The sequence below is a fragment of the Bos javanicus genome, chromosome 9, assembly GCF_032452875.1.
Source record: "Bos javanicus breed banteng chromosome 9, ARS-OSU_banteng_1.0, whole genome shotgun sequence".
Taxonomy (NCBI): domain Eukaryota; kingdom Metazoa; phylum Chordata; class Mammalia; order Artiodactyla; family Bovidae; genus Bos; species Bos javanicus.
Genome location: NC_083876.1, coordinates 65,842,824 through 65,865,268, shown reverse-complemented (window position 1 = coordinate 65,865,268; position 22,445 = coordinate 65,842,824). Strand labels below are relative to the sequence as shown.

At 37.9% G+C, this 22,445-nt stretch overlaps 1 protein-coding gene across 1 annotated transcript in view; it reads left to right on the top strand.

The window, feature by feature from the left end:
- Positions 1–22,445, top strand: part of THEMIS (thymocyte selection associated) — a 198,144-nt gene that overhangs the window by 75,151 nt on the left and 100,548 nt on the right. The window contains exon 4 of the mRNA XM_061427928.1: positions 12,234–13,282. Coding sequence (XP_061283912.1) covers positions 12,234–13,282 — 1,049 coding nt within the window. The remainder of the gene's footprint in view (positions 1–12,233; positions 13,283–22,445) is intronic.

Genomic DNA, 22,445 nt, shown 5'->3' with positions numbered 1-22,445 from the left:
CAGTGATGCCATCCAACCATCTCATCCTCTGTTGTCCCCTTCTCCTCCTGCCCTCAATCTTTCCTAGCATCAGGGTCTTTTCAAATGAGTCAGCTCTTCTCATCAGGTGGCCAAAGAATTGGAGTTTCAGCTTCAACATCAATCCCTCCAATGAACACCCAGGACTGATCTCCTTTAGGATGGACTGGTTGGATCTCCTTGCAGTCCAAGGGACTCTCAAGAGTCTTCTCCAACACCACAGTTCAAAAGCATCAATTCTTCAGCTCTCAGACTTCTTCACAGTCCAACTCTCACATTTTTTTTTTTTAATTCTTCCAATTTTATTTTATTTTTAAACTTTACATAATTGTATTAGTTTTGCCAAATATCAAAGTGAATCCGCCACAGGTATACATGTGTTCCCCATCCCGAACCCTCCTCCCTCCTCCCTCCCCATACCATCCCTCTGGGCCGTCCCAGTGCACCAGCCCCAAGCATCCAGCATCATGCATCGAACCCAACTCTCACATTTATACATGACCACTGGAAAAACCATAGCCTTGACTAGATGGACCTTTGTGAACAAAGTTGTCTCTGCTTTTTAATATGCTGTCTAGGCAATGGCACCTCACTCCAGTACTCTTGCCTGGAGAATCCCATGGACGGAGGAGCCTGGTGGGCTGCAGTCCATGGGGTCGCTAAGAGTCAGACACGACTGAGCGACTTCACTTTCACTTTTCACTTGCATGCATTGGAGAAGGAAATGGCAACCCATTCCAGTATTCTTGCCTAGAGAATCCCAGGGACGGAGGAGCCTGGTGGGCTGTTGTCTATGGGGTCGCACAGAGTCAGACACGACTGAAGCGACTTAGCAGCAGCAGTAGCAGATTGGTTATAACTTTTCTTCCAAGGAGTAAGCGTCTTTTAATTTTTAGTAATTTTTTAAACTTTCTTAGTCAATTTCTCATGTATTTATCTTCTCAATGCTGGAGATAGTTATTTCATTGCTATATTGTATCCAACTCTTTTTCGACCCCATGGACTGTAGCTCACCAGGCTCCTCTGTCTATGAGATTTCCCAGGCAAGAATACTGGAGTGGGTTGCCATTTCCTCCTTCAGTGGATCTTCCCAACCGGGGATTGAACCCGCATCTCCTGCATCTCCTGCATGGGCAGGCAGATTCTTTACCATTGAGCTACCAGGAAAGCCCCAATAAAGTAAATGTTTATTATTCAATAAATTAAATACTTGAACGAATGAATGAAGCAACTAAAATAATTGTTTCTGTCTATGTATATTGTACAGTACAAAGATCCTGTTTAGGTAGAAGAGGATTTTCTCACGTACCATATCCAGATTTGATTTGTTGCAATGACATATTTATGAACTTAATAGCTAAGGAGAATGAATATTCACTTGATGGCACCAAAGTTAGTGTCAGTTATATATCAGTTATATAACAATAAATGATACTAACTTTGGTGCCATGAAGTGAATATTCATTCTCCTTTTATAGTCATATAACAGGCTTCCCAGGTGACCCAGCAGTAAAGAATCTGCCTGCACTTCAGGAGCTTCAAGAAGCATGGGTTCAATCCCTGGGTGAGGAAGATCCCCTGGAAGAGGGCATGGCAACCCACTCAAGTATTCTTGCCTGGGAAATCCCATGGATAGAGTAGTCTGGTGAGCTACAGTCCATAGGGTCGCAAAGAGTTGGACATGACTGAAGCAATTTAGTATGCACACATAGTCATTTAACAAGTTCAGTTTTTATTAGTGATGTTTTTCCTGATGTGTCCATGAAAATATTGTGACATAACATGATCTCTAAAACCCATGAATACTCTAGCCAGCTTCCATTTCACTGTCTTCCTTTAGGCAGAAATCTTACTACTAATATAAACATCAAACAGCAAGCAGAGGAAAGTACAGTTTTTACTGCATTTGTGTGTGTGTGTGTGTGTTTATTTATTCTTAAACTACCAATAATTATGTTTATTTATTCTTAAACTACCAATAATTAACATTTTATCAGTTAGGGTTCTCCAGAGAAACAGTATACAATTTTATATAAATCAATATTATATATTATATATAATTATATGTATATGTATAGTTATATGCTATTTAAATATTTAATTCATTTTAAGGTCTTGGCTAATGTAATTATGGGGTGGAGGGCAGTGGCTAATAAGTTCTATGTCAATCAGACAGGCTGGCAACCTGGAAACATAGGCAGAAGTTTATGCTGCATTCTTGAGGCAGAGTTTTTTCTCTGGGAAACCTTTGTTTTTCAGCTGATTGGATGAGGCTCATCCACATATTGAGAGCAACATCCTTTATTTAAAGTCAAGTGATTTGGATGACAACCACATCTACAAAATACCTTCATGACAACAGCTAGATCAGTGTTTGATTAAATAACTGGCTACAACAGGCCAGGCAAGTTGACATATCAAATGAAGAAAATATGTTAATTGTATCATTAAATATAAGAAAATGGCTCTTCACTTTTCTTAGCTTTTATGAGTTAAAAGAAAATGTAAAAGACAGAGTAGTGTTACAAGATAAAGCCATATCAAATGCAAGATTTCTCAAGGGCAGTCATGATGACATTTTTCCTGCTACAAATGTTGGAGAGTGATCCAAAAGGAACTATATCTGTTTGTAAATATAAACAGAAGTAGAACCAGAGGAGGACACCCAACAAAATGGAAATTCATTGCATAGCTTCTCTTAAGTTGAAATGAAACTGAATAATTGGGAAAAAATTGAGTCACAGAATATAAAGGAAATTGAGATCAAATAGATGAATGATAAATCAAATTTTAATTTAAATGTCTATAATGAGGCAAGCTCAGAAATTATTAGCGCATCTAATAATCATTGCATAATAAAGAGTAGGCTGTGATGCAAAAATGCAACCAATTCACTGAATAAATGAGAGTTGGAGACAAAATTTATGAAAGGACTTTAGAGAAATATAAGTGTAGACTTAAAGTAAATAACAACAACAAAAAAATCAAACTTAGAAAGTGAAAATTTCCCCAAAATACATGGACTATTTAACCATAATAATATAGGAGAAACTAAAAATTGAGAAAAACTGCAGGCTAAAATTTACAAAATTTAAGATAAAAATATGTCAAAACAACCATCTTGCCTTCCAGACTTGAATAAGATTGTCTCAGTAGATTTCTAACCATGTACTGCTAATTCAGGTCTAATTGAAAAGGATGGGTCCTTGAATGCTGAGTTGAGACCAAGAGTATTCTAGAATATTAGCTGTCCAAGGATTCACATATTGTCTAATATTGGTCAAGCTTAAATATATACCTGTATTTTCTCTTTAAAGATAATTTTTAGTGCAGTCCCCCAAATTCGTACTTAGGTAAAAGAGTTGTTTCAGTGGGTAATGCAGAAAAGCATCACATTATGATTAACATTAGCCCTAACTGTAAAAGGGACTTTCCCTGAAAGAATAGGCAGAAAGACAGAATTTAATGAAATGACTCAGAAGCAGAGGGAGGAAACCAATGCTACCTTTTTTAGAGAAAATGGAATGGAAGTTTTTTTCTTAATAGCTCCCTTTGGAAAACCAGAAATGTACCCAATAATTCATGTTTACCCAGGAAGAAAATTTGGAAAGTGTTAATTAAGGTTGTGTGAATATATATTGTTTTTACTTCAGATTAATTTGAAACTGGAGAATTTGTAATAAACACTTTCAGGAATGCTTCTCATGCTCTGGGTTGTTGCCTTCTTATCTGTTTATCAGTTTTTTCTGAAGATAACTTTTTTGGGAAATTTTCTAGTTTAGCTCCCTCACTGTAACCATTTTCATTTTTGGTTATGACAGAGAGTATTACATTTTTCCAGTTATAAGTTAAAAATGCTTGTTTAAAGATATGTAATACACACACACACACACACACACACTGGAATTATATATACCAAATGTAAGCAGTGGTAGTCTAAAGCTAATAAAGATTGTAATGTGATATCTCCCCTCTTATTTTTTAAAAAATATTTTGCAACAGCATATAACCATCTATTTTGTAAGAAAAACAGCAGAAATGTTGATTTATCTTTCTCTTGACACATACTTAGATATAATAAAATTTGTCATGAAAGTATTTCAGTTTGAAAACTTAAGTATATCATATCCAAATTCTAGGAAACTTAAAACTATATGTTATTATTTTAACTTTTGGCTATGGAGAACTTTTAAAATCCTAAAAGATGATGCTGTTAAAGTGTTGCACTCAATATGTCAGCAAATTTGGAAAACTCAGCAAGAGGCACAGGATTGAAAAAGGTCAGTTTTTATTCCAATCCCAAAGAAGGACAATGCCAAAGTATGCTCAAGCTACTGTACAATTGCACTCATTTCACATGCTACCAAGATAATGCTCAAAATCCTTCGAGTTAGGCTTCAGCAATACATGAACTGAGAATTTCCAGATGTACAAGCTGGATTTAGAAAAGGCAGAGGAACCAGAGATCAAATTGCCAACATCTGTTGGATCATAGAAAAAGCAAGGGAATTCCAGAAAAACATCTACTTCTGCTTTATTGATTATGCCAAAGCCTTTGACTGTAGATCACAACAAACTGTGGAAAATTCTTCAAGAGATGGGAATACCAGACCACCTTACATGCCTCCTGTGAAATCTGTATGCAGGTCAAGAGGCAACAGTTAGAACTGGGCATGGAACAACAGACTTGTTCTAAATTGGAGTACGCCAAGGCTGTATATTGTCACCCTGCTTATTTAACTTATATGCAGAGTACATCATGTGAAATGCTGGGCTGAATGAAGCACAATCTAGAATCAAGATTGCCAGGAGAAATATTAATAACCTCAAATACACAGAACGTGGCAGAAATGGCAGAAAGTGAAGATGATCTAAAGAGCCTCTTGAAAGTGAAAGAGGAGAGTGAAAAAGCTGGCTTAAAACTCAACATTCAAAAAATGAAGATCATGGCATCTGGTCCCATCCCTTCATGGTGAGGTGCTTGGATGGCATCGTTGACACAATGGACATGAATTTGAGCAAACTCCAGGAAATAGTAAAGGACAGAGAAGCTTGTTGTGTTGCAGTCCATGGGGTCACAAAGAGTTGGACTCAACTTAGTGACTGAACAACAGTGGAGAACTTAAAACATGCAAGAGTAAAGAGAATATTATAAACAATAACAAGGATTTTGTTTTAATGTATTATCTAACAAAATGGTAAAATATATAAAATTTGAAGTTGATGCAACAGCAATTAGATAGAGTGAGTTGTCAGTATAGTGACTATCTGTGGGCTTCATGGCACTTAGTAGAGATAGACAAATGATCAATTTCAGCTTCTCTTCCAAACGTACTGTCAAATTAATCTGCCAGAATTCTATTTAATTTGGTCATTATTAACCTCAAATATTCCAGGGACAGATCCATCTTCAGACATAGTCTTACTTTCAACAGGTCTCTTCTCCAAACTCCCTGCTCTCATTTAAAATCCTGAGACTGGATTACATGTTGATCACTGACCATATCCTTTTAGTCTGCTTCCTTATCTATAATTGTGGTTTTCTTAGGGTGTTCCTTCTCCTATCCTCTCTTGGCTTGTAATTTCTCCCCATCCTTAAAGACTGATGTTGTGGCCACATCTTTTCTAATATCTATCTTTGGCCCCATCCAAAAAAACTAGATGTGTTATTCCACTCTTTTTCTGTCTACTGTAGTTTTAATTGAGCCTTTTACATGATTCCATGTTCTTTCTTCCTCAGCATATCAGCTTTACTTCAAAAATATTTTTAGTCATTACCTTAGAGTTTGAAATGTGCACGTATAATCTAAGTCTACTTTCAACTAACACTATACCATTTCATGACAAGTGCAGGTAACGTATAACAGAGTATGCCCACTTACTCTTTCCTGTCTCTTTATACAGTGCTGTCATTTATTTCATTATCAATGTGCTGTAATCATCCAATATGTTGTTGCAGTTTTTATTTTGAACAAACTGTTATCTGTTCTATCAATTAAAAATAAGAAAAATAAAACATTTTACTTTGCTTTCATTTATTTCTTCTCTAATATTCTTCTTTCTTCATGTAGATCTGAGTTTATGACATGTAATTTTCTTTTTTTAAATTTAAATTTATTTAATTTAATTGGAGGCTAATTACTTTACAATATTGTATTGGTTTTGCTGTACATCAATATGAATCCGCCACGGGTGTACAAGTGCTCCCCATCCTGAACCTCCCTCCCACCTCCCTCCCTGTACCATCCCTCTGGGTCATCCCATTGCACCAGCCCCAAGCATCCTGTATTCTGCATGGAACCTGGACTGGCGATTCGTTTCTTATATGATATTATACATGTTTCAATGCCATTCTCCCTAATCATCCCCACCTTTCCCTCTCCCACAGAGTCCAAAAACTGTTCTATACATCTGTGTCTCTTTTGCTGTCTCGCATACAGGGTTATCATTACCATCTTTCTAAATTACATATACATGCGTTAGTATACTGTATTGGTGTTTTTCTTTCTGGCTTACTTCGCTCTGTATAATAGGCTCCAGTTTCATCCACCTCATTAGAACTGATTCAAATGTATTCTTTTTAATGGCTGAGTAATCCTGCATTGTGTATATGTACCACAGCTTTCTTATCCATTCATCTGCTGATGGACATCTAGGTTGCTTCCATGTCCTGGATATTATAAACAGTGCTGCGATGAACATTGGGGTACACATGTCTCTTTCCCTTCTGGTTTCCTCGGTGTGTATGCCCAGCAGTGGGATTTCTGGGTCATAAGGAAGTTCTATTTTCATTTTTTTGAGGAATCTCCACACTGTTCTCCATAGTGGCTGTACTAGTTTGCATTCCCAGCAACAGTGTAAGAGGGTTCCCTTTTCTCCACACCCTCTCCAGTATTTACTGCTTGTAACAAAATAGAAAGCCCAGAGATAAATCCACACACCTATGGACACCTTATCTTTGATAAAGGAGGCAAGAATATACAATGGAAGAAAGACAATCTCTTTAACAAGTGGTGCTGGGAAAATTGGTCAACCACTTGTAAAAGAATGAAACTAGAACACTTCCTAACACCATACACCAAAATAAACTCAAAATGGATTAAAGATCTAAATGTAAGACCAGAAACTATAAAACTTCTAGAGGAGAACATAGGCAAAACACTCTCCGACATACATCACAGCAGGATCCTCTATGACCCACCTCCCAGAATATTGGAAATAAAAGCAAAAATAAACAAATGGGACCTAGTTAAAGTTAAAAGCTTCTGCACCACAAAGGAAACTATAAGCAAGGTGAAAAGACAGCCTTCAGAATGGGAGAAAATAATAGCAAATGAAGCAACTGACAAAGAACTAATCTCAAAAATATACAAGCAACTTCTGCAGCTCAATTCCAGAAAAATAAATGACCCAATCAAAAAATGGGCCAAAGAACTAAATAGACATTTCTCCAAAGAAGACATACAGATGGCTAACAAACACATGAAAAGATTCTCAACATCTCTCCTTATCAGAGAAATGCAAATCAAAACCACAATGAGGTACCATTTCACGCCAGTCAGAATGGCTTCGATCCGAAAGTCTACAAGTAATTTTCTTTTCTCTGAAGAACTTCTTTTATGTTCCTTGCAAGTCAAGTCTACTGTTGACATAGTTTATCATTTTTGTTTGTCTGAGAAAGTCTTTATCTCTCCTTCACTTTTATAGGGAAGGTAAAATTTCACCTTTACCCTCTTAGCGTTTTTTGGCTGGAGCTGAGGATTAAACTGATCTTAGATTAACAGGAGAAAAACATACAAATTTGCATAAGTTTGACATGGGAGTCCTCATAAGAAAATGAAGACCCAAAGAAATGGTGAAACCTGCAGCTTTTAAATTGGGTTGAACAACTGAGACTTCTGTGGAAAAGTATACTATAAGGAGAGGCTAAAGGAAGATAAAAATTCTTTTGACGAGGTCTGTTTATCCAGAATTATCTTGGCTTTGACTCCCTGTTAAAATGTTTTCTTTCTTCTGGTATGGAGGACAACTTTAGCATGGAGTTTTTAATCTCCTGTTTTCAGGAAGAAAGGGGAGATTAGCATGTTCTTGAATCTGCTACTTTTAAAGTACATTTAGCTCAAAATAATCCTTAAACCAAAGAGATATTTTGAGATAGCATCTTCTTCCACCTTGACTTTTGAAGGCTAATTTTTCTACATACAAAATTCTAGGTTGGTATTTTTTGCCTCTTTCAATACTTTAATATGCTGTTTACTATCTTTCTGCTTTTCTGAAGAGAAGTCCAGTGTAGTTCTTAGCTTCTTTCATCCAAAGGTCAAATGGTTTGTTTGTTTTTCCTTTTGGCTTCTTTAAGTTTTCTCTTTTCTTTGATTTTCTGTAGTTTGAATATGATATGTTTAGGTGTCAATGTTTTGTGTTTACTAACTTCATTAATTTTGGAAAATTCCCAGCCATTATAATGTCATGATTGTGCCTTTTCTCTCCTTTTTTCCTTCTGGCATTCCTCTGATGTGTGTATTACACCTTTGGAATTGTCCTACTGGTCTTTGAAATTCTCAGTTGTTTTTTTCATTCTTTTTCTTTTCAGTTTGGGAAGTTTTTATTGAGATCTTCAGACTCACTGATTCCTTCCTTAGCCATATATAGTTTATTAATGAACACATCAAAGGTATTCTTTAATTCTTTTCCCGTGTTTTTAATTTCTAGCATTTCTTTGTGGTTATTTCCAAGAGTTTCCATCTCTTTGCTTACATTAGCTGTCTTTTCTTATATTTTCTTCCATTAGAGCCCTTAGTATAGTAATTATATTTAAATTGCCCAATCTGATAATTCCAAAATCTCTTCCATATCTGAGTCTAGTACTGATGCTTCGTATTGTGTATGCAGGCTGTTGTTTGCCTTTTAACATACCTTGGAATTTTTTGTTGAAAGCTAAGCATGATGTATAGGATAAAAGAAATTGAGGTAATAGGTCCTTAGTGTGAGCTTTTAAAATAGGAATTAGGCTGTGTTTGTTGGTTACTGTACCTGTAGGAGTCAGAAACTAACATTTTATGTAGTGTTCTAGCTTATTATTTCCCGTTGTCTTTCTCGAGACCCCTACTTAAATAGGGTCATAAATGCCATTCTTTCCATTGTAATCTTCTGCTGTTATATATGTCTCCTTGATATGGTTGGTCAAGTGCAGGGGAGCGGAAGCATTCTATAATCCTGTAATTAAGTCTCAGTCTTTTACTGATCTTGTTTCTCAGCTTTTTTCCTCACATCTCTTTAGTGAGATAGAATGGTCATTGGGGACTGGAGTTTGGTAATTCCCTTCTCACATCAGTTAGACTCTGTAAAACCCAAGCTGGCTGGGCTGTAGCAAAATAGATTTTCTTAGCTCAGGCTTGTTTTTTAAGAAGTGAATCATCTGGATGTATTTCAAAATGGTTACTTTTCTCCTCACCCTGCCTAAAGCATGAGAGGAGTTTTCTCAGAAGAATGAGCAACAGATAGATTAGGTTTGGGTTGGGAAGATCAGAATTTCAGTTTAAACGTGTTAATTTTGAGACATCTTTTAGACATCCAAGTGGAGAGCTTAAGTAGATATTTGGAGTGCAGGAGAATTATTTGGCTAGAAATACACATTGGAGAATCATCAGCATACAGATGAGACTTAAAGACAGATGTGAGACTGTGTAAGATCATGTGGGTGTGAGTGTGGACAAAGAAAGGAGCAGAACCAAGAAACATTAAAAGGTGTGTGTGTGGGTGGGGGGGAGTGGGTGGTGTGTACAGGAGAAGGAACCAGCGAAAAAGGTGAGAAGAATTATAAGAAGGAAATAAGTGAGAAAATTATATAGCAAAGAGTCAAATCTACTCTGTCAAATGCTGCTGGTATTACAAGTAGGATCAGATAAGCTAGCATATCTTCAGTGGATTTGGTACAGAAGCATTGAATATAGGTCAGGAATTGGATACATAAAAATTGAACAGAAGTTAGGTAGCCTGGCCCATAGGCTTTCTCTGGCAATAAAATCATCCTAAAGTAAGACTCTGATGCTGGGAGGGATTGGGGGCAGGAGAAGAAGGGGACGACAGAGGATGAGAAGGCTGGATGGCATCACCAACTCGATGGACATAAGTTTGAGTGAACTCTGGGAGTTGGTGATGGACAGGGAGGCCTGGCGTGCTGTGATTCATGGGGTCGCAAAGAGTCGGGCACGACTGAGCGACTGAACTGAAGTGAACTGAAAATATTAAGACAGTTCTTTCCCCACCGTACTCATTGTGCCCAAATGCAGATTGTGATCTAGCTTGTATTATGGTCTTTATGTTCAATTTAGAATCCTCAGAAACTCCTTAGTGGCATCTATTCTACCAGTGTCAAGCTGTGCCTTCAACTTGAGAAATGACGTGAGTCTATGAACCCATCTAGTATAATTCTTAAACACTGTTCATTTCAATTGAAATAAGTGTGATTTTAAAGTTTCTAAAATTACCTTGGGTTTCAGGGAAACCTATGGCAACAATTTCAAAAGTTTGAGTTTACCAAATTTTATAAACTGAACTGATAAACCTTTTTTTTTTTTTAACATTTCTCCCCTTTTCTTTTTTAATGGAAAATCTTTGCAGTTTTTACTGACCTTAAACTTATAGACAACCATTGATTCTTTTTCTTTTTTATGTTGAAGAAAATAAAATAATACAATGTCATACTGTGTGTTTTTAGGAATTCTCTTATGCAGCATGTACAAGTAATATGACACAAATTAGTTTTCAGATGATGCATAAACAGTAATACAAAACATATTAATATAGGTAATGTTTTATAAGAGAAAAATTCTGTCTTCCAAATATTCCAAATTATGCAATTACAAAAGCATACAGGGAAAAAGAATATTGACAGAAGGGTGGCTAGATATACTGGAAAACAATGGTAGATCATAGAAAGGCTACAAAACACTGTTGGGAAATTTTCAAGAAAATACAAACCATTATAAAATCCTTTTAATATTAATGTAAAACTTTATTTTTTTGATGCAAGACCATCCGTAAGGATACTGTGTGGAACAGTATATGGAGAGCAGATGATTTCAGGGCAATATTTTAAGTCTTTCTGTAGTCTCAAAGAAAGACTTCTGAGACAGTGGGCTCTTGGGAAAAATAAAGAGATTCATTATTCCCAGTGACACATTGGCAGAGAATACACTGGTAAGCACTCTGCCAGCAAACCTAGAATTCCTGAGTGGTCTTTTGACTGTAACTTTCTGTACTACTCCTTATCTATCTAGGTGTTAAGGTAGCAACAGCAAAGAATGGAATAGTTTTCACGTTGGAAAAAGACTGCCTTTTGGTATCCATTTCCACATATTAATTAATCCTGAGTATTTTATATCCCATGATTTTGCAAAACAGTTATACCCCATAGGATAGAATTTTGTATATAGAATGTATGTCTTGAGACTTATGCAGGAAGAATCTTATGTAAAATACCCAAACTTTCCTCTAAGATGATTTTACATATGCTATCTGGACCACAAAAACATGACCTAAAATGATATAATAAATTTTCTGGAAAAACACACATACGTTTAAACACATGTACATACATTCATGTATGTTATGTATGATAAAATTACAAAAAAAAAAAAAAAAAAACCCCAGTGGAATAGTTAACACCAAAATCAGAGGAATGACTACTCTTAGGTTAAAGTGAGGATATGATTTTGGTGACTTTTGTAGGGCTCCAAGATAGTTAATGTCCATTTCTAAAACTAGGCAGATTTATGGATGTTGGTTTTATTTACAGTCTATTTCATTTTTAAATATAAAAAAGGGAAAGTCATGTATAAGCAATGTTATATCATAAGCATCTGAGATTTTCTAATAAATTTATTTGTGTTACCTGGACTGAGTTTTTTTAACTTTCTTTGAAGTGAAGTCACTCATTTGTATCCAACTCTTTGTGACCCCATGGACTGAAGTCTGCCAGGCTCCTCCATGCATGGGATTTTCCAGGCAAGAGTACTGGAGTGGGTTGCCATTTCCCTAGAATATTTATTTCATTAGAGTACAGTTGCTTTACAAGGGTGTGTTAATTTCTGCTGCACAGCAAAGTGAATCAGCTACATATATACATATTTCCCCTCTTCCTTGGATTTCCTGGAGTGATTTTAATACTACTCCAGAGCAACATTTTGATGCAAAAAATGTCTTTTCTTTTTCAGTCCGAAAGGATATAGTCCGTATCCTCCCCAGTTTAGATGTTGAAGTCAAAGACATTACCGACAGCTATGATGCCAACTGGTTTCTTCAGGTGTTATCTACGCAAGATCTTTATGAAATGGCCAATAAACAGTTCCCCATAGTAGCTGAAGTCATAGAAGCACCCCAAGGAAACCAGCTACCCATAAGCATTTTACAGCCTGGGAAAACCATTGTGATCCACAAAAAGTGCCAGGCATCAAAGATCTTGGCTTCAGAAATTAGAAGCAATTCCTCTAAAAGACACTTCTTGATCCCCACTAGCTATAAAGGCAAATTCAAGCGGCGACCTCGAGAGTTCCCGACCGCCTATGACCTTGAGATAGCAAAGAGTGAAAAGGAGCCTCTGCACGTGGTGGCTACCAAAGCCTTTCATTCCCCCTTTGAGGAGCTGTCATCTGTCTCTGTCGGGGATGAGTTTCTAGTGCATCACTCACAGACAACTGAAGTCCTCTGTGAAGGAATTAAAAAAGTGATGGATGGTCTGGCTTGTGAGAAAATCCTCACAAATTCCCGTGAGGTAGCACTGCTCCCTTTGTACATGGACGGAGGCTTTGTAGAGGTGATCCACGACAAGAAACTCTACCAGATTTCCGAGCTTTGCGCACAGTTTCGCCTGCCCTTCAATGTGAAGGTGTCTGTGAGAGATCTTTTTATTGAAAAAGACATTTTGGCTGCTATACCAGGACTACAGTTGGAGGAATCTATCACTAACTCTTATCTCCTCATAAGTGACTTTGCCAACCCCAAGAAATGCTGGGAAATTCCTGTTGGCCGCGTGAATATGACTGTTCAGTTAGTTAATAATTTTTCTGGGGATACAGGATCATATCTAGTCAGTACTCTGGTCGAAGAGATCACTGAAGAACAGTATTACCTGATACGGAGATATGAAAAGTCCTTCTTGCACCCTCCACCTCGCCCTCCGAAACATCCCTCAGTGGAAAAAATAGAGTTAACTCCGCTAAGCCTAGCAAAACAAAAGACAGTGAATCTGCCCAAGTCTCCCAAGGTAAGGCTATGATTTTGCAGTTTTTCCTCTTGAGCGTTTTCCTGGAGGCAGTTTATTTCAAGTCTTTTCTGAATCTGGTTTTTGCTTACTTCTCTTCCTTTCATGCCATATTTGAAATGAGCCTTTCTGATGCACAGTAATGATTGAACATCAACAGAGCATAAGCTGTTACAGCATTTTGTATTTTGATGCTTCACCAGTAGATGTGACAAGAAGTTTAAGAATTAAAAATAGCAGGGATGGCACTTGATTATGATGACCCAAATTGCTGTTTCAATGGGTTTTGTTAATTAGGAATGGTTTATAAGGTGCTTCAGAAGCAAATCTCTTTTATTTTGGAAGAGCTGTTCATTTTTTCCTAGGTGGAGTTGTGTTAATATTACATCCAGGAAATGAGCACACAATAAACCCCCTTCTTCTGGGGGTGGGGTACCAGTAGCATGCGTCTATGACACATGTCTTCATTTTGTTTTATGTGCAGAAAGATGCAAAAGTGTCTTGGCAGAACTGTGTGAGAATATGGGCATCTGCCCACATTCAGCCTGTCTGAGAATTGTCATCTTTAACAGTTCTTTTGAAAAACAAAATCAATAAAACTGCAGACAGTATGAGATCATTATAGAATTAACAACTCCATAACCACTCTAAAGATTTTGGGAGGGGAGGGGTTTCAGCTTTATTTTCTCTGAAAGTTTTTGCCTCTTGGAAACCACCTGCTGAGTGCCTGGAAATCACTTACCCCTACACCAGGTAGCTCAGGTCCTTCATCTGGCCGGCAGTAGTTAGTTCTCTGGTGTGCAGAGAGAGTGCATTCTGGCCTGGCAGATGTTGAGCTGGCAGCTTGGGGAAACAAAGCAATTAGTAAAACAAAGAGAGATGCTGTGTTTATTCTCTATACTCAGGAATGATAGCAGCCTCAGGCTTCAAGGATGTGGGTATGGAAATACTTTTACTTCTACATTTCAAAGATTGCATTCTGATTGTTTGCTGGGGAAATCCAATAAAGATCTTCAAACTCATCTTCAGGAAAAGATAAAACCAGCAGAAGTTTCCTTTCCAGAAAATCAATTTTGAAGGAGTCATTTTGAAATTAAACTGTTTCCAAATAATGTTGATTAACAAGCTGCTAAACATGGAGGGTGTCTGGCTTCTCCTGTTTAATATATTTTTATTACTGAATCAAATGTGAGAGATGGAATGCTGTTCTCATTTTTAGCGGGAAGCAGAAGAAAGTCCCATCCCCCTACCACCACCCTCTCACCCTCTATGCCTATGCCTATATCTATGCCTAAGCCTCCAGAACTGTTGAATACACTACATTGGAAAGCAAAAGAGACTTGGCACATGTTCTTAAAATTAAGGACATTGACATGAGATTATCCTGGATCATTCAGGTGGGTCCAAGTTAATCACAAGAGTCCTTAAAATACCTTTTTCACTTGAGGTCAGGGTCAGAGAGAGATGTGACTACAGAAGAACTTTAGAGAGGTGGAGCATTTCTGCCTTGGTAGATGGAGGCAGGAATCATTGAGGCAAGGAATGCGGATGGTCTCTAGAAGCTAGAAAGACAAGAGAGCTTTCTTCCCTAGAGCTTCCAAAAAGTTTCGTAACTGGTTAAAGTAAATAGGGGTTTCCCTGAGTTCTGTGAGCCACTCTAGCAAATTAATAAACCCAAGGATGGGATTCTGGGAACCTCTGACTTGTAACCGTCAGACAGAAGCTATCAATAACCTGGGGACCTACTACTTGCAACCAGCATCTGAAGTGGGCAGCAGTCCTATGGGACTGAGCCTTTAAACTGTGTTGTTTTGCTGGCAAAATGGTTTATCCCTTCCTTTTTCCTTTTAATGAACATCTGAGTTCATGTACCTTTGGAGAACTTAAGGGTACACTAGGATTCAGGGGTGATTAGAGATAGGATGTAGAACACAGCCAGAGTGGGTCTTTGTTTTCATCAAACATTGGGCATGACTTGTGACAGTTCCTGCATCTCGTAGTTTCATCACTAGAGAAGAATGTAATTTCTTTGTTTGGTTCCAATTTTTAAAAGAAGGAGGAGTTTGGATCACATGCCCATCTCCTGTTTCAATCAACTCACTGGTCATCCCAACTACAGCCAGGATTGGTGGGGAAAGGAATGACAACTAGTTGTCTCAAATAATAGAAATATGGGAGCAGTATGTGAAGGTCCAGAGGTATAAAAGAGTAGGTGCCTATTACAAGTAGGAGGAAAAGACCAAAACTCCCTAAACTACTAAGAAAGCATTTGTAGAAAAAAATAAATTAAAAAAAATTTAAATGTCCTTTGAAATAATGTCAAATGAAAATGATCTATATGCTTTATTAGGAAAGAAACATAAAGTGATAATGTTATGTCTAGGTTACTGCTTAGAAAACCTTCCAGTCCTCCTCCTATGTTTCTTAAATGATATGATACAGGATACTGATGAACAGTCAGATAAAGGTCTGGAAGGGTCAGGAATTTCTGGGGTATACAGTACTATCCTTCTGGTGTGTGGATGTGTCCACTAAACTGAAAGTTCTCTGAACTCTGTACTTTTGGGAATTTTATGGACTTTTCCTCTTGTAAGCATGAACAATTACTAACTCCTCTTCCCGTCCCTCTCCTCTAGAGAATGGGGGTTAGGCCTGAAAATTCCAAGCTTCTAATTATGGCTTGGTGTTTCTGGTGACAAGCCCCCATTCAAGAGCCATCTGAGAATCTACCCAGAGTCACCTTATTAGAACAAAAGGCGCCCCTATTGATAACTTATGGTGAAGGATATGAAATTCGTGACCTCCAAAGAAGAAGATTTAGCTTTGGGACCAGGGACCAAGCTTGATCATTCAGGCTCTTGTGTGGCAGAAGTTTATTACAGTGAAAAAGGACAGAGAACACTTCTGCCATAGACATCAGAAGGGGAACAGAGAGTGCCCCCCTCGCTTCCCACAAGATAGATCTTAAATTAACAAGATTAGAACTAACAATAGAAAGGTCTTACCAGACCCACTCCTACAAGGTAACAAGATTAGTCAGAAGGTTCTTGTTAAGGAGGAGAAACAATATGCATTGTTATTATATAATCACTAGAAGTGAAGTGAAAGTCACTCAGTCATGTCCAACTCTTTTCGACTTCATGGAATTCTCCAGGACAGAATACTACAGTGTGTAGCCATTCCCTTCTCCAGGAGATCTTCCCAACCCAGGGATTAACCCAGGTCTCCTGCATTGCAGGCAGATTCTTTACCAGCTGAGACACAAGGTAAGCTCATTAATACAGAGCATTCTGAAAGAGATGGGAATACCAGACCACCTGACCTGCCTCTTGAAAAACCTATATGCAGGTCAGGAAGCAACAGTTAGCGCTGGACATGGAACAACAGACTGGTTCCAAATAGGAAAAGGAGTACGTCAAGGCTGTATATTGTTACCCTGCTTATTTAACTTCTATGCAGAGTACATCATGAGAAACGCTGGGCTGGAAGAAGCACAAGCCGGAATCAAGATTGCCAGGAGAAATATCAATAACCTCAGATATGCAGATGACACCACCCTTATGCCAGAAAGCGAAGAGGAACTAAAAAGCCTCTTGATGAAAGTGAAAGAGGAGAGTGAAAAAGTTGGCTTAAAGCTCAACATTCAGAAAATGAAGATCATGGCATCTGGTCCCATCACTTCATGGGAAATAGATGTGTAAACAGTGGAAACAGTGTCAGATTTTATTTTGGGGGGCTCCAAAATCACTGCAGATGGTGATTGCAGCCATAAAATTAAAAGACGCTTACTCCTTGGAAGGAAAGTTATGACCAACCTAGACAGCATATTGAAAAGCAGAGACATTACTTTGCCAACAAAGTTCCATCTAGTCAAGGCTATGGTTTTTCCTGTGGTCATGTATGGATGTGAGAGTTGGACTGTGAAGGAGGCTGAGCGCCGAAGAATTGATGCTTTTAAACTGTGGTGTTGGAGAAGACTCTTGAGAGTCCCTTGGACTGCAAGGAGATCCAACCAGTCCATTCTGAAGGAGATCAGCCCTGGGATTTCTTTGGAAGGACTGATGCTAAAGCTGAAACTCCAGTACTTTGGCCACCTCATGCGAAGAGTTGACTCATTGGAAAAGACTCTGATGCTGGGAGGCACTGGGGGCAGGAGGAGAAGGGGACAACAGAGGATGAGATGGCTGGATGGCATCACCAACTCAATGGACATGAGTTTGAGTCAACTCCTGGAGTTGGTGATGGACAGAGAGGCCTGGTGTGCTGCGATTCATGGGGTCGCAAAGAGTTGGACACGACTGAGCAACTGAACTGAACTGAATGGGCTTAAAGAAAATAATGTCTTATGTGACTAAGACAAACCAATGTAGAAAAAAAAAGTTTGTCCTTTTCTCCTCATTGAGAGACCCTCCTTTCTACTCCTCGAGGGTCTCAGACTCATTCCTCCTTGAGGGCCTGGGACTCTTTATCAACCTACCTAAAAATTAACTCTCTCACTATCACACAGAAAATTCCAGGGGATTTAGAAACCCTGTGTTAGGAGCTGGGATCAAAGACCAAATATTAGAAAATAAGATGTTCCTAGTATCTTTTCCCCTAGGAATTTACAAGGTCTTCAGGAGCTCTGTGCCAAGAACCAGGGACAGAGATCAGTGCATGTATTTTCTTTTATCACCAGCTGCTAAACTAAAACAAATGCTATCTTCGATTAAATTCATACATGTAGGATTCCAGATCAAATTAATAATTCCTAACTGTTTATTTGGGGCTTCCCTGGTGGCTTAGAGGGTAAAGCGTCTGCCTGCAATGCAGGAGACCCAGGTTCAATCCCTGGGTCGGGAAGATCCCCTGGAGAAGGCAATGGCACCCCACTCCAGTACTCTTGCCTGGAAAATCCCATGGATGGAGGAGCCTCGTAGGCTACAGTCCACGGGGTCACAAAGAGTCGGACACGACTGAGGGACATTTTCAGACCCCACATCGACTCTGTGTCTAGTTCTGAGTCACACTTCTAAACAATGTTGATTAACTGAACTTTGTTAAGATGTTAAGAGTTATTTGTTAAGATGTTAAAAGGTCCACGAGTCATTTTGTTCTGTGAATGATTAGGGAAACTGAGTGATAGTCTAAACTTGAATGACTTAGTGCTAGATGATGTTAGTTATTTTATATTTGAAAGAGCTGTTTTGTAGCAACAGTGCATTCTTATTTTCCATTGTGACATTGGTTGAGAGTGAAAGGAAGAACATTTTTGGTGTAATACGTTGGAACTTATTTCCTGGCCCTGAAAAGGGTTCAGCAGAAGCTAGGAAACCCTAGGTCAGTGGTGTTATCAAGAGATACCTGCTTGATGGAAAGTTTTCAGAATTGAGAGTCTATAATTCTTCATGATTAGTTTCATCATTTCTGGTGTGGTCAATAAAGAGCTATATTTTCTCTGAAATCAGTTTAAAATGCCAGAGTATGCTCTAATTTACCTGTTTTCAGATCTACTGACTGCCTCATATTCAACATTTTTTCTCACCATGAAGATAGGACTTTATTCAGTATTTTTGGATTTTAAACAGAAACTCTTGTCAGTTTCTTCATAATGTACTTGAAAAATCTTGCAACCAACCATTTTTTATCACAATGTCATCCTTTCAAATATTTCTTTCATATTTCTTCTGATATCTGCATTAAAGCTCTTCTATGTATGCTTTTGAAGGGACTGAATAAGATTAAAAAAAAATATTTGTAGGCAGAAAGCAGCCATTGAAAGGAAGCCTCGAAGATTTTGGATTGTATGAGGAATAGTGCCTTAAATTCAGATAATAATTTGTAAGGGTTATTTGGAGCTTAACTACTCAAACTGACTTGACTCATGAAAATACCATATTAAGGGAAGAATATCAGATCCTTCATTGTATAGTTTACTTTTGCCTTCCCTTGGTCCTTAGCTTTACAAGATCATTTCTTGTACTGTTAATAATAGAATAGTTGTATAGGCTGTCTTGGAGAAGGCACTGGTGACCCACTCCAGTACTCTTGCGTGGAAACTCCCATGGACGGAGGAGCCTGGTAGGCTGCAGTCCATGGGGTCGCTAAGAGTCGGACACGACTGAGCGACTTCACTTTCACTTTTCACTTTCATGCATTGGAGAAGGAAATGGCAACCCACTCCAGTGTTCTTGCCTGGAGAATCCCAGGGACGGGGGAGCCTGGTGGGCTGCCGTCTACGGGGTCCCACAGAGTCGGACACGACTGACGTGACTTAGCAACTTAGCAATAGGCTGTCTAATAGTAAGAAATTAAATATACACAGTGTTAATCAGATTCACTTGTGATAGGTATCAATTGTCAGTTATGAACTCCACACTTCACCTAAGAAGTTTAGAAATTAAGACTCTCTTAGGATAGGTTATAAGAGCTAGAATATTATAGAATTGTTTCCCAAGGTGAGATTGTCAACTGTTCTCTAATACCTAACTAAGAAAGCACTCAACTGTAGTAGAAATTTGAGAATTGTGGTTTGGGTGTAAGCCGGGCAGATGAGTTGGGGGATGGATTTCAATAGAGATGACAGCACATCTCCAGGCCCATGAAGTTACACTGGAAGATTCTGTTGTTGTTTTTTAAATGTGATAGTTCAGTGTTTGGAAGAATAAGGTTTGGAGTCTGGGGGAAAAAAAAAAAGGGATAAGAATGCACCAAGCAACCTTTCAAATTTCCTCTTAGGTTTATATCATTTAAAAATAGTCTTTAATATTTGTGCGTTCTGATACTTAATCAGATGAAAACAATGTTATAAAGTGATTAAATGTTATAAAGCGATTAAATAAATTAAGCTGGACCTAAAATTCTGTTCCAAATAAGAGTGTTGTAGAGTAAACTCTCCTTCTCTGGTGGTTAGTTTCTCTGTCAGAAGTAGTTTCAGATAGTTTGAAAGAGCATATCCTCACTGGGGTTTTTGCCTGTCCTGAATATATATGGCTATGACTTCTGAGTGCCACATAGGAGAAATGTAACTTCTATATTCTGATGAAAAAGCCTATAACCAGATAGAAAAACAAACCTTTGGTTGAAAGATGAGATATTCCACTCCTTTGGAGACTACATCTGGGACCAGAAATCTTGCATTTCACTAACTCTGTTTGGCCATTTAATGCCCAAGTGTCCACTTTGCTGCCGGAATGTCTAGATTTCTGTCGGACAAGAACACCCATAGGAGACATTAAGGCAAAGAGCAGGGGAGGCAGTTATGGCAAGGTACTATGAACTGAGCAGAAAACAAACCCTGTACCAGAATTAGAGTGAGAGCTGAAAAAGGCAGAAGGAAAGCAATCGTTTCTGGGAGTTGCAGAGAAAGAACACTTCAACAGCTGCTGCTGGGTACAGAGACTCATTTCTGATCTGGAGTGACAGAGTGGCTGAAAAGTGTTAAAGAAACCCACACTCTTAGGCTAAATCTAGATCTTTAGAGACATCCACTCATTTGTCATCTGTAGGATTTAGTCACAAAGGATGTGATTTGTTTTTGTTTTTGTTAAGCTGATGTGGTGTAAAGACATTGAGTGGATTTGTAACCAACTCTGAACTTCTAAAGACTGATGCCTTAGTGTGTCCTCTTGTTCTAACATAGAAGCTTTAAGTCTATTTTGCTGTGAATAGAGAAAATTAATGTGTCAGCCATTTTCAAAGACCCAAAGCAAGTAATGTGAAATATAGACATACTTAAGAAATTGGGGATTTAAACTGAATAACAAGGAAAATAAAGGGAATCTATGTCTTTCTTTAAAAAGACAAATTTTAACTGTGAGATACAGTTTCAGCATATGTTAGCAGATATTTGAGCTTTTATTAGGGCCAGATAACATACAGATTAGTACATGATGGTTTTTGAGTTCCCTGCAGTTTGTAGTTTAGTAAATGGGTTTAGCCTGTAAATAGCCAACTATAGTAGGAAAAAGTGAAAAAGATGGGAAAATCAGGCAAAGAATGAATAAAGGAAGTGCTGGGTTGAAAATGAGCCAAACCCAGTTTCCAGCTGAAACCTTGCAGGTAGAAATCTGTGCCCATAAGACTGTTCTATACATCAGTGTCTCTTTTGCTGTCTTGTACACAGGGGGATGGTATGGGGAGGAAGGAGGGAGGAGGGTTCAGGATGGGGAACACATGTATACCTGCGGTGGATTCATTTTGATATTTGGCAAAACTAATACAATTTTGTAAAGTTTAAAAATAAAAAAAAATAAAAAATAAAATTAAACTAGAAAAAAAAAAGAAACCTGTGCCCAATGGGTAGCACAGAATCTTTATACGTAGTTTTTGTGCTGTTGGACGTGGGAGAGTAATCAGAACTTTTAAAACTTTCCTCCAGTTATGACACATGAATACTTCTAGCCAAATAGCCAAAGAATGGTTTAAATAAATTTTAAATGAAAAGTAATTGGTTAAAGTAAGATATTAGAAAACATTGTCCAATTTTAAGGGAATTGCAAGCAAAAAATGAGCAAGCTGTAAAACTAATAGTAAAATACTATTTTTTTCTAAGGAGTTTTTGTCCAGAGAACATTATTTGCATTCCAGGATGGTTGAAGTACACTCCTGCTTAGAAATACCTGAACAAACCAAAAATTTGGCCATCTTTGAGCTTTCTGCCAACTGAGAATGCTCTCACTGGGTGAATGAGAAAGAGCTGATGAGAAACACTGATTAATGCTGTTCCTTGCTTCTCTCTCCCATCTGTGGAGTCAAGAAGTAAAATACCACCAAATAGGTGATCATTATATTTTCAGTGTTAGTATTAAAGTTCCACAAAAATGTAAATTAAAAAATATTTATTTTTCCAGTAGATTTGCAAAACGATTAAATGAAATTTGGAATAAATTGTTTCACTTTAGATTTTTGGCATTTACAAAGGCTTTTCACTTTCTTAAATGTCAATAACCTGGATACCCCTATTTAGAAATGAGCAACCTTAGGAGAAGAATCAGCAGTTTGAAATGTTCAGTGCACAGTTTGTATAAAGGGAAGGCATTTGAATTGCCAACTTCCTATAATTTCTGTAGTGAGTTTAGTGCCTGGAATCATTGAGTTATGTGTGGGCTCACTAGATAGTTAACTGTTGCTTTTTGAGTTTGCTACATTCATTTTCTTCTAAAATTTATAAAAATCCAAAGAGCAG